General features: G+C 47.7%; 1 protein-coding gene across 3 annotated transcripts in view; it reads right to left on the reverse strand.

Moving 5' to 3' along the window:
- GMPPA (GDP-mannose pyrophosphorylase A) overlaps positions 1–13,569 on the reverse strand; it is a 249,860-nt gene that overhangs the window by 61,364 nt on the left and 174,927 nt on the right. For all 3 annotated transcript variants that reach the window (XM_085650103.1, XM_085650104.1, XM_085650102.1), the window contains exons 3-4: positions 7,461–7,558; positions 6,689–6,792 (exon numbers count right to left, since the gene is read on the reverse strand). In XM_085650103.1, the coding sequence (XP_085506229.1) occupies positions 6,689–6,792; positions 7,461–7,558 (202 nt within the window). The remainder of the gene's footprint in view (positions 1–6,688; positions 6,793–7,460; positions 7,559–13,569) is intronic.

A 13,569-nucleotide genomic window follows, 5' to 3' on the forward strand; every position in this document is an offset into this window, starting at 1 on the left:
GTACAAAACCAAGCTGCTCGCTTGGCCTATGGTTTATCCAAGTCTCACCATACCACTCCCCTTCTTAGATCCCTCCATTGGCTCCCAATTAGAGAAAGGGCTCTCTTTAAGATGGGTTGCATCACGTTCCTTGCCCTTGCGGGAACAGCCCCATCTTTTATTACGTCAAAAATCGTTCCTTATATCCCAGTAGACAACTTCGTTCTTCCTCTCTGTCCCTATTGGTGGTGCCCAGATTTAAGAAGAGCAGAATGGGAGGCTCAATGTTCTCCTTTCTAGCTCCACAATTTTGGAATTCTCTACCTTTCCAAATGAGATTATCCCTCTCGTACCTGGAGTTCCCGAGCACCCTGAAAACCAATCTGTTTGCACAGGTTTTTAAAACATAAGCCGCATCACCCTCTCACTTAGGTATCATTTCCTCTATAGCGCCATGAAACCGCTTGGTGTCCGAGTGCTTCAATAAATACTTTTAAATTCAAATTCAAATTCAAATTCAGGCGAGGGTAGGTGATGAGCACATAGTGTCAGGGGAGTTGTGAGGGCAGGTCTATTGTAGCTCCTCGAGGTGAGGTGGCTAGGCAGAGGCGCTGTACTGGCTGGTGGAGGTAAGGCGTGGGGTTGATGGTGAGGTGAGTTGGAGGTGTGTTCTGGTACCTGTAAGTTGTGAGGGGGTTTTGGATAGAGGTTCTGTAGGCAACATTTTTGGAGAAGGTTGGTGGTTGGAAGGTGTTTAGGGAGAGTTTTGTGTGGCTGGTAGCAGTGAGAGGCCTTCTGATGGTCGGTAGCGGTGAACAGCTGTGGGGTCCTCTGCTGACCGGTAGGAGTGAAAGGTTCAAGGAGGGGTCTTCAGAAATTTTCTGGTGGTGAAGTGGTCAGGAAGAGGTATTCTGGCGGTGATTGCCTACCACGCGCCCCCCAAATCATTGGCGGTAATCGACAGTTACCGTGCAGTATCCGGCAGTATGCAAAGGGACTGGGTTGCCAGTTGCCGGTGACCAGTGGCAGCAGGGTTAGCATGGCTTGGCAGCGGGGCTAACACGTCCTCCGTCACTCCCCGGTGGGTGGGCAGCACCCATGGCAACGGCCATTGCCATCGGACTGATCCGGCAGAAGCGGCAGGCGCGGGAGCAGCACCTGGACAGGTCCTCGGCAAGCAAGAGGTGGAGCAGCCCCAGCAAGAACCGCAGCCTGTGCAATGGCAACCTGGAGGACATCTTCTCCAAGGTGCGCACCTTCGGGCTCCGGTAGAGGAGGCTGCGGAGGCAAGGTCAGGCTTATTCTGTTCCTTTCTTTCTCATTCCCTTCTTCTTTTCCTCTTAATTATTTCCTTTTTATGTTTCATCCACTGCTTTTTTCTCCCCTTAGCTATTGCCATTTTAAATTACAATGCATTTTATTTATGATTTACAAAAAACAAAAAAAACGTTATTTACAATGTCAATAGCTCAAAATAATGTCAGTGTGAGACCTATTGCATTGTAAATGCTTGTTTTAAAACAAGATGTCCTTCTGTCTGCATAATGCAAGTGTGTTATTCTGAGGTCTAGTGTATGGTGTGGTCTCTGATTTGAGAGGAGGTTGGAACAAATGTCAGTAGCTTTATAGTCTGATTAACATGGACAATATAGACAACCTGGAGCATTAAATATAGGATGTTTTGTCAGGAATATCCCCGCTTGCTGTACTGTACTGCCTGATGAATCATCCTTTTCAAATGCATCGAATCTTGGTAACTCTCGAGAGTAAAGGTACTGCAGGGGATTGGTTGTCCATATTCTCTTGTGTTTGTTTCGTGTGATGATTACTGAATATTATCCTTCATGTTCACTCTACCCTACGTGTGACGGATCTCAGCAGACCTGGACCTGACAAAGATGAGCTTCTCTAATGTAACACTCCATTCAGCTTGGGCAAAGCAAGTTTGTCTATTTCTGTTTCCTACTGTTGGGATTAGCTGGTTGGAATGTGGACGGGAGGTCTGTAATGTGGAGGACGGGGTGCCACTACTGTGAGGGGAATGTGGAACGTATTGTTTGAATGTGGGCAGGTGATGTTTCTTGCTGGTTATACTTTCTTGTAATGGAATAAAGTTAGTTGAGCGTGAGTTTCCCCGACTCCAGCGTCTTCCTTGTCACAGACTTTTCACTGTACAGAGTCTCTAAGTTATCTTCACTGCCCCAACGGTCTCCCACAGAGCTTGACATTTAAATATCAGAGTTAATATTGGCCCAGACAGCCAGCTCTAAAGACAGTTTAGGCATTCCCAGAAGTGTAAGCCTTACTTCAGTGACAGAACTGGTGTTGCCAGTGCAGAGTAAGTTGTGGCACAAGTGTAAGTGTTAAGGCTTATAATAAGAAAGAGTTGCTGTGCTAACCTATGCAGCGGCATCTGAGGGGGTGAATTCGCTGACTCTAGCACCTTTGGGCAGTGTGGACCACGGTGATCTGCACACCTCCGTTCCAGCCACGGTGATGTTCACACCTTTGGCAAGAGTGGACCACAGTGATCTGCACAGAGTGATGCGCACACCTTCACCCCAACAAATGAAGTGACAGTGTTGTGAGGGCACACTTTGGTGTTGTTGGTAACAGTTTGAGCTGCAGGATAGTATTAAGCAAATATTGTGAACTAGAAATGTAGTTCAGAAGATTTTATTCCAGATACCCAAGAAAAAGAAGCTGGGGAGGAGAGAGGGTCGTTCATAACCAATGAAAATTCATTCAATGAGCAACCCGGATCACAAGAAAGTAACCGTTTCTTTAGCATCGTTGGTTCTTCATTCATCATCATAAACATTAGAATAGAGCATCAAATTAAAATAACATTGTGGTCCTCGTGGTTTTTGTCCATAAGGAATAAAAAACACTATGTAAACTGATTAGAGTAGAAATCTGAAGGAACCCCGAAACGGAGTCAAGCAGAGAGGTTCCTCAGAGCAGCTCGATCGCGCCTCATGAAACTGTGAAGTAGAAACATTTGTTACAAGTTGATGTTCCTCACGAGGCTGCGCATTCTGGAGGCGTCCCGACACTTCACCTCCCCGATGGTTGGGAGTGGCCGGGGGGCTGGTGAACGCCAGTGAAGTCTGGAGCCGCACAGTTTCAGGGTAGTAAGAGTTGTGGAGAAGACACTGGTAGTGAGAGTTCCATCGAAGAGGCTTTGCAAGAGGAGAACCGACCAACATGTGGTTTGCATCGGTTCCCACTGCCCTCCCAGGCGCCCTCTTTCACGTATTGGACCCTCCAGTCTGATCGCCCATCTTTGGCTCAAGGAGGCGGATCTCCTGTGAACATGCTGTCTTCCCATTGATAATGAGGGGGTTGGTTCAGAAGTCAAAGTAAAGGGAACTTTTGAATTATTTTCTCCCTTGAACTGCTGCCCGATGTACAATGAGGACACGCGTGACTGCCGAGGCATCGGACACTACACCCTTACTGATCCTGCAGATTGATGTGGACTGAGAGGGAAACCAGCGAATGGGCATTTAGAGACAAAAGGAATGGCTGATAGAATACGGAACTGGACAAATAAATTATTGTGGAAAACAAAGGTTCCATCAGGTCAGAGGTTACTTTCTGGGAGGCATCCAAAACTGTGGTCATAAATGAAGGAATTAACAGCAAAGTGGGTAAGAGACCTCGGAAGCAGGCAACAATGGAGGGTGAGATGGACCTTCTGAATATTGAAAAGATGCTTGGAGGGGGGACCTTGCAATGGGCAGCAAACCAGAACTGAAAAAAATTAGAATTCCTATAGTTGGCTAACAACGAAGTATGCAACGGTCACTCAGTTATGCAGAAGAGAATATATGAAGTTGGTAGCAAGGCAGGGAAAGTGACAGCTGGCTCAGCAGAAGGGCTGTTGGAGAGAGGCTGACTGGTGAGGTGGAGGCTCGGGACGCCTCAATGATTATGGGGAATGCAGAGATTGCTCAGGTTTTCGATAAACACTTGAATATATTGTACTGGGAAAAAAACACAGATAGATATAGAGGCGATTTCTGGGATTGTTGAGAAATTACCAGCTCTGACATTGCGATAGAACATAGGGAAAGGCTGGAAATGGTGCTCACCGTGGTACCACTGCCTAGATATAGAGTGGGAGGTTCTTGGCCCCAATGGTTTGCATGCTAAACTAGTTCATCACTGTCTGTGTGGGGATGGGACAGAGCTGCTCCACTCAGACCGACCTGAAATCATGCCGTAAAGAAATACTAAGCTTACACTCAGAAGGTTGTGTGTTTCTGGAGGATGCGAGGACTGGGTCGCCAACCATAATCCATGCACAATACAGAGCGCACACACACAAGCACACACGCACACACACATTCTTCAAATGTACCCTGCAACCTAGCCAGAGCCTCATATCCTAGAAGCTCAGAGGCCGCAGACCTGGCTTTAAATGTTCAGGCAGTACAGTTTGCAGCACTTAATCCAATTTAAAGAGAGTGTACAGTCTGTGAATCACCATAAGGGGGTCTCACCAGACAACAAAGGTCCAAACAGCAGAGGTCATAATCAGAATAAATTCTCCTCTAGAGAGAAGGCCAAGACTCATGTTATTATGGAGTATAGTATAAATAGGAACTTCAGAAATATGGGAAATGGTTTAAGAATTTGGGGTTTATGATGACAACTTGATTTCACAGGATGATTCAGAGGCACAGAAACTCTGACACTGAATAGGTGGGATATAGCAACATAGTGGATGCATTTAATCACTACTCAGTGTGTTTACCAGGTAAAGGTCAACCATTCAAGTTAAGTCAACATGGATCTGTTGTTACTATAAAGGTATTTTCCATGCACTTTCCATGAACACAGTTCCACACACAGTTCCACACACGCTGTTGTATTATATTGTACAAATCTGATAAAAATCAAGCATTTTTTCTTGAACAATTGTTATAAATTGTAAATTGATACTTGTATAGCGCACTACTCACCCGCAAGGGTCTCAAGGCGCTTGTACGAATACCGCTGTGGAACCCATCCTGGCTTTCCCTGTGAGGCGTCCACTCCTGGGCACCCCCAAGGTGGAGGCCAGGCATCCTTAGCGTTGTGGAGATTAAGCAAGCTATTGCCCAGAGTTGCAGAGTGGGACTCCATGATTGGAATAGGCACCGAGGCGAGAATTATCAAGTCCGTGGAATTTTTTGAGCCCAAGACCCGCCGAGGCGGGGAATTGAACCCTGGTCCCGGGCTAGACCTCTGCATCAGGGTCTGCCACTCTAATCATTGAGCCACACTTCTCCAGTGTTGGTGTCAATATGGTTGAAAGTGATCTGCAGGGGAGGGAATCCCAAGCCCTCCTTCCCGGCCTGTGACTGCTGCTTGGTGTGTGGTAGAAAGAGCACATTATAAGTGTAGGACTGTGGGTACTGCAGTAACCCGTGGATTCATTCATAGCCTACGTACCACTTCATTTGTTAAAGAATAAGTGCCAGAGCCCAAAGTTGTGCTCAGAAGCCCATGGTCGGTGCTACCGAAGGTCAGGGTGGCACAAAATAAGGCGGTGTATATTGGTTCCACCTCATGCCTCTTTCATCCACCACCAAACGATCCCTGCCATTTTATTTCACTCATGCAGGTACTTTTTAATTTCTGCTTTCTCCCTTTGTCACTGTTTTCCATCTTTCCCTACTACTTTCTTTCCCCCTTTTGTGTTTTCTCTCTCTTCCTCTAGATTAAAATCTGATGAGGAAAAATAAGTGCTGGTCCCACAATATGAGTGCAAGTGGGCCCCACCTGCAACCAGCATCTCAAATTAAGCACTGGACTCAGAATAGCTTCAATTGTAGTTGGCAGATGCAGGCGACCCATGATGTAGGTAGAGCTGTTGTAGATGTCTGGAGCGTTCCTAAGAGTGTGCGATCTTGGTGCTGGCAGGTTTGCTTCGTATTTACTCGTGGACGGTGGATAAGACTGGTGGCAAAGGAGAAGCCCGGATGATGAAATTGTGGCGAAAGGGGCAGAGGAGTTTGTGGATGCCTCTTGGTGGGGGGACAGCAGGATCAATGAGAAGGTCATCATGAAATCCTAAAACTGTAATAGATATAACAGGAGGATAGAAACAGCGACCACGTGAAGCAATGTATCAGGTGATACTACCAACTAGTATGAAGGCACTGCTGCCTGATGTGCAAGGGGAAGGCTGAGAGTAGGCTGAAGGACATTAGGTTCTTCGCTCATCCTGGGAGGGGGCATTTCTAATTCAACATGCTGCGCAAGTGATGCTGCCGTTCCTGATGTCTGATAGTTTTTTTCATTTTTTATTTGTTTAATGATTATACTGCAGAAATGTTCTCATAATGCACAATGATAGCAAAGTGTGTCAGTCTGGTGTCAGCATTCTGCCAATGTTAGCTTGCAGTAAAATAAAATAACGTGAATGTTTTTATGAACAAGCATATGTTAGTTTAAATTTTGAAGCATTTGGTTCTGTTACATGGGGTTGGAAGAGGGAGCCAAAGGGGCAGTCCACAGATGAGCTAAGAATGTCGCTGTTGAGGCAAGGCGGGCCCCTCACAGCAGAGCAGGTAGGGTCAAAGGTTGGGGCATGGCTGGACACATTCAGGTGGGTCTCTATGCATGCTATAGGATACAGGTCGTGGAAAGGCTGGAGGAGGGGTGAGGGGTCAACAGAATTTAGGCATATTGACGTCACACACAGTTGACGTCTTACCTGATTGGCACTCTGAACTCCTGCTGAGCAGTTACCAGGAACTTGGTCAAAGCTTCATTTGGCTGGTAAAACCCAATCAGCAAAATCTCCTTCATGTTCGGTACCTGGAGAAGATAGTCAAATAATATATCCAATAATTTTATCTCCCCCCGTAAAATTAAAATATACATATATATATGTTAGTGTGTCAAGGTACATGTGTATTTGTGGTGTGGAGTTAAATCTAGTACATCTACCCTTACTGCCGCACTAGCATGGTAGTCACCCTCATGCGTCTCACTGGTCAGGAGGGTTAAGGCGGACTCAGCCATGTGTGTAGCCAGCACATCAGAAGGTGTTATCAGAATAGGACACACCAAACCATGTTAGGACCACCCCTGAAAGCTCAGATGGTTTTAGGAGGAGTCAGAAACATGGAAGGTTTTCCCCAAAGGTCTGTAGAGATGGAGGAGAGTTATCCACATGTAGCCACCCTAACATATGACTGATCCTGCCCAACCCTACTAAACATGCTGAGAACTGTGCACGATAAGTATGGCAAATAGAAATATCCATATTATAGCTGTGCGTGGATTATAAAAAGGAGATTTACCAGAGGCTTAAAACTCATCGGACGACTAAACTCAATCAAGTCTCTGTGGGTCTCGTTAAATTATGTTCATTGCTCAAGGCCCGCTGACACCATCCTTTATATAGGGGATGTTTCTCACCACTTATTTGGTGCACTTTTCCCATTCCCAGAGCCCTTTAAAATGGGGTACCCTTCACTCACCTTGGTGCATGCCTCAATGTGGTGCTGGACCATGGGGACCCCAGCAACAGGGAAGAGAGGCTTCGGCACCTCAAACGACAGGGGGCGGAACCTGGTACCTGCAGCAAGACATTGAAAACAGTCAACATCAATTCAGACCCTGAGGCTCTGTGGACCATTAACAGCTCGCACAATAAGAATGCGATTGACCCACCAGAGGCATTCAATGAGTCAGACAACCAGAGCGGTCTATTTAAAGGTCTCCAAGCATTTGTTATTGAGAATGGTTAATGCCATATCCAATGGGCATTAACAACTGTTTAGTGTCTGTCCCACCATTATGGGCCTGAGCCAAAAGCGCAAAATGTAGAGGGACATTAATAACTAATAATGTAACCTGTAGGTCCCTTCCCCCCCCTTATGCAATGGTATTATGTGGAAGGGTGATGGAAAGAGAGAGAAATATTGAGAGTCATTAACTGCAATAAAAGTAATTTAAAGTAATGCGGTCAGTACATCTCAATACTTCTAGGCGCTGCGTGGAACAGGTGGAGATATCCCAAGGTTCCAATAGCCTAAGACAGCTAAAGTATATAAAACCATGAAAAGTATAACCACCTGGCAGACAATACATGCATAGCAGGCATTAATCTGGATGGTGGTAATGCCCCACTTCATCGCTGCCCTGACACCACACTGGCACCCCTTAGGGGCATCCTACACACCACAGTATGTCCCATCCAGGTCCTGAAGAAATAGGATCACATCTGCCCCATCTTGATGGACCCCATTGGCTCCCCTTGCCGGCCCGCACCATCTTCAAAAGCACCTGCATCATTTACAAAGCCATCCCAGCCAGCTCCCTCTCTTCACTGGCAGCCAAGCTCACCATCGCTGGGGGTTTCTCGGCACAACCGCAAACAGGACACTATCAGGCTGCAGACTAAGAAGTGTAAAAATGAAAAAACAAGACAACAGGCCTTTTCCCTCTCTATACTTAGGATCTGGGACACAGTCCCCGCATGATCAGGACTGCCCCGGAGCTGCTCCAATTCAGGAAAGAGTTGAAGACTGTCTCTTTACAGATCACTACATGACAATGCATAGACTGTTCACAACCCAGTGACCTCTCCTATCACTCGCCGAGTTCATTCTGGTCTTCGACCATGTACAGCGCTCCATTGTCTTTTGGTTGGGTTCACGCAATATCCATACAAAAATACATGATCCACTAACCACACATTACATACAGGATGAACTCCTCAGTTTCTGCAACAACTTCCTTCCAACCAATGTTTGTTATGTCACTTGGATCACGCAAAACAGATATGCAAAATAGACGCCTGGTTGTGTCTTTCTCCTCCTTGACTGTTAGTAATGTCACAGCAATGCACTGCAAATCCATGGTGGCAGTGCACTGCTCAGTAGAGTACATATTGAAAATATACAATTCCCAGCACAGAGTCTACGTCAAGCAATGTAGGAAGGGTATAAACATATATAACATGTATTTGCAGGCCTGTGAATACAGCCACTCGCAGAGGAGCATGAACACACAGGTAAATGCTAAATATTCCACTTATTCCATGCTGTATATTTATGGGTGATACATTAACACCAGACTGCATGTGCACACAAAGGCTGTTCCCACCTGCTCCCCCCTTATCTCATCCAACACAAACACACATTCAAGCAGTTTGGTCTGTGAGGTCCCTGCCAATGCACCAGAATGCTAACGAGGGAACAGGTCGTCTGCGGCTTCCTCTCACGTCTGCCCTCCTACTGACGTTTAAAGCATGAGATTAAACCAGGTGCCAACATACATTCTTATGTATGCTGTCTGTCTGCAACCTGAAAGCTTTATTACCACAACACATGTTCCCCTCTGCTGCATGCATGGTATCAATGAGGTTCACATATGCAAGTGTGTTCATAGTAACATGACAGATAACTCAGACACATGGCATACACACCTTGCACGGTGCATAGGAGAGCTGTGTTCACTGTCAGTGAAAATGAGGGCTTGGGAGCTATCTGAGTGATCTGAGCATGGAAGGAGGTAGAGGGCCCTCACCAGGAAGGGCAGGCTGCTTCGCAGGCTTGGAGAAGTAACAATACATCTTTTGTGCAGGTCTGCAGATGGGAATGGCCAGAAGGTGGTTGCTGGAACATGGTAGTCTGTTGGGGTGCAGGTATGAGATACATGGACAGCAATCCTAGAGACCTATGGGGGTGAGGCATTTGTAAATAAGGCACAGCATTTCACTACAGTTGGGAGCCAGTGCAGCTTTTGAGGTACTGCAGTGTTGAGATAACTTTTTATTAGCCATGAAGTGACTTTCCGTAGAGTCTATGCTTTCTGTAATCTGTAAGACTGGCGTTCTTGGGAGCATATCAACAGGATACTTGCATTGTTCAGATCTGATTTTAAAGCTACCTATTACTTTGGCACTGGAGCATTACGCGCATTCCGGTGCACTTCATCTCTGGGTCAAATTTACTGTTCTGCATGACATGGCTCATGGCTTTTGCTCCACTCTATTTTAGTGACATACCAATCTGCTTCATTAATGGCATAACAAACGGAGCTCTTTGCAGGCACAGACAAGACAAAGATGACAGGCAATCTGGATGTATTAGGTCCCCAGACGTTGAGAGACTGACCTCACTTCTTTCTGCTGAGATGTTGAATAATAATTTTCTAGGCTATTAAATAACACCAAAACACACTTAACCTTTTGGACACGTGACTGACTTACATGTGAGTTGCAAGGCAAGAAGAACATATAATGATGCCTCATTCACATATTTGATTAATACCAGCAGATGCTTTGTTTGCATTTGTCTGGATGCCCATGCTGAGATTGTCCACTAGGACTCAGAGCTTATGGGGAAGCTTATTAAGGTGACTGTGTTTGAAGAGGGGCAGAGGAGGACAAGGCTGGTTTGGCTGGAGAATGTAACATGTGAAGTCCTCAGAAGGGACAATTCTGTTTCAAGCAGTCCAGTTTATGATGAACATCCATGTGTGCCCTTGGAACCATGGTGATGGCTGCCTCTCAGTGCCAGTCTATAAAACCTGCAGAGGACGGTGTTGAAGGCATCTGACAGGTCTAGTAGAATGGGCACAATCTTCTACTTGGTCTCTGCATGGACCACAAAGTTATTTGAGGAAGGAAATGTCCGTGGAGGGTTCTGGAATGCAGCAGGATTCTATGTGCAATGATATCCAAACAATGTTCTCAAAATTGTTGAGAGACATGATCAACAGTTACGGGCAATGGACTTGTTCTGGGAGAACAGATGGTTTCGTCAAATTTGGCTCCGGATTCTAAGGGGGGAAAAGAGTTGCTGATAAAATAGGTTAGTGGTGCTACTGAGATGTGGGCACGTTCTCCGGCAGAGTGTGGGAGGAGGCATCAGCTGTCACGGAGAGCTTCAAAAACTTCAAGTCAAAGGTAAGACTAGTGTGCTAGGAGTAGATGTAGGTATAGTAGAAGAAGTCAACTTTCTCGTCAGGCGAGGCGGAATACCCATCGGCTCGTCCACAGCACATGTTGCACCTGATACTTCACGGAGGCCGGGTGAAGAGGCGTCAACTATCAGCAGAGGATTCACCAAGAAAGCCAACAGGCGGATCATCCCGCGCACGACAGCCTATACTGTCCCCCCTCCGGGGGTTCTCTGATCCCAGGTGTGTGTGAGGTTAAGACAGACTTGTGTACTGTCCCCCCTCCATGGGTTCTCTGATCCCAGGTGTGTGTGAGGTTAAGACAGACTTGTGTACTGTCCCCCCTCCAGGTGTCGTCTGATCCCAGGTGTGTGTGAGGTTAAGACAGACTTGTGTACTGTCCCCCCTCCGGGGGTTCTCTGATCCCAGGTGTGTGTCTGAGGTTAAGACAGACTTGTGTACTGTCCCCCCTCCAGGGGTCGTCTGATCCCAGGTGTGTGTGAGGTTAAGACAGACTTGTGTACTGTCCCCCCTCCGGGGGTTCTCTGATCCCAGGTGTGTGTGTGAGGTTAAGACAGACTTGTGTACTGTCCCCCCTCCATGGGTTCTCTGATCCCAGGTGTGTGTGAGGTTAAGACAGACTTGTGTACTGTCCCCCCTCCAGGGGTCGTCTGATCCCAGGTGTGTGTGAGGTTAAGACAGACTTGTGTACTGTCCCCCCTCCGGGGGTTCTCTGATCCCAGGTGTGTGTCTGAGGTTAAGACAGACTTGTGTACTGTCCCCCCTCCAGGGGTCGTCTGATCCCAGGTGTGTGTGAGGTTAAGACAGACTTGTGTACTGTCCCCCCTCCGGGGGTTCTCTGATCCCAGGTGTGTGTGTGAGGTTAAGACAGACTTGTGTACTGTCCCCCCTCCATGGGTTCTCTGATCCCAGGTGTGTGTGAGGTTAAGACAGACTTGTGTACTGTCCCCCCTCCAGGGGTCGTCTGATCCCAGGTGTGTGTGAGGTTAAGACAGACTTGTGTACTGTCCCCCCTCCGGGGGTTCTCTGATCCCAGGTGTGTGTGAGGTTAAGACAGACTTGTGTACTGTCCCCCCTCCAGGGGTCGTCTGATCCCAGGTGTGTGTGAGGTTAAGACAGACTTGTGTACTGTCCCCCCTCCGGGGGTTCTCTGATCCCAGGTGTGTGTCTGAGGTAAAGACAGACTTGTGTACTGTCCCCCCTCCAGGGGTCGTCTGATCCCAGGTGTGTGTGAGGTTAAGACAGACTTGTGTACTGTCCCCCCTCCAGGGGTCGTCTGATCCCAGGTGTGTGTGAGGTTAAGACAGACTCGTGTACTGTCCTCCCTCCGGGGGTTCTCTGATCCCAGGTGTGTGTGAGGTTAAGACAGACTTGTGTACTGTCCCACCCTCCTAGAGTCCTCTGGCCCCCCTCATGTACTGTCTCACTCTGATCTGAGGCCTGCGTGAGGTTAAGACAGACTCATGGACGGTCAAACCTTCTTGGGATTCTTTGATCCCAGTCCTGCCTTGACTCCTGGGGCCCTCTGATCTCAGGTGTCTGTGAGGTTACGACAGACTAGTACACTATCCTCCTGGAGTCCTCCGACGCGAGCCTGAATGAGTTTAAGACTGACTTATGTGCTGTCTCATTCTCTTGGAGTCCTCGGACTCCAGCTTGTGTGAGGTTAAGACCGACTCATCCACTACCTAACTGCCCTGGGGTCTTCTGTTCCAACTCCTGCCTTGATGTTATGACAGACTCGTACACTACCCTCCTGTAGTCCTCTGATCCCAGGCTCGCGTGAGGTTAAGACAGACTCATGTAGTGTCCCCCCTCCTCCTCCCGGGGTCCACCGATCCTCGTCCTGTCCCAGAGGTGAGGAGAAACTTCTCCTGGAAGATCTGAGGGTCTGCCTAGTGCCTGACAGTCTGAATGTCTTCTGAGTCTGCCTGGCCCTGCAGAAGGAGAGACTGTAAAGGAAGAGAAGCCCATTGGGTCCAGGCACTGAGGAACACCCAGAGGAAGCCGACAGCCTGAGAGCGAAACATGGAGCGACTCGAGCTGCAGAGCGTCCTCTACTCTTAGACAAGATTCCTGCCTTTGTAAAATCGTTAGCCTGATTGGGGCTGCTACCATCTTTGTAGGTCTGTTCAGGGTGGCAACTGACGTGTGCTGGCCTGATCGGGGTACAACTGCTATGGTTACTGTACGAGCTACAACTGCTGTTGCCATGGTGACTGTAACAGTTCAATTAGGGCTACAACAGCCATACTGACTGTGCAACCTTAATCAGAACTACAACTGCAGTTGTGACCACGTCCGCCCACTCGGGCCTGTACCTGAATCAGCCGAACTGCCAGCCCAGTTGGGGCTAACTCTCATTCACTGCCACCAGGCCCACAACTGCAGGTAAGCGCCATGGCCGCTGTTCACTAATGAACTGAACCAGCTGACCTTGCATACAGAGACGTGGCCTGCACCAGGGCTCCTCGGTAGCTTGAGACTTGCTCCGCCCTTCATGGCCTCCACTTTCTGGAGAACAGCAAAGTCACTGGATCCGCTTGGGAAAAGTGTGAGAGACTAAATGCATTGCCCACTACACCACCAGAGGCAGCAATCTTGAGAAATGTGAACTGAGTGCACTGTTGCAACTGACAATGCAATTAACCCAGATTC

Source organism: Triturus cristatus, chromosome 3_2 (assembly GCF_964204655.1).
Source record: "Triturus cristatus chromosome 3_2, aTriCri1.1, whole genome shotgun sequence".
NCBI classification, from domain to species: domain Eukaryota; kingdom Metazoa; phylum Chordata; class Amphibia; order Caudata; family Salamandridae; genus Triturus; species Triturus cristatus.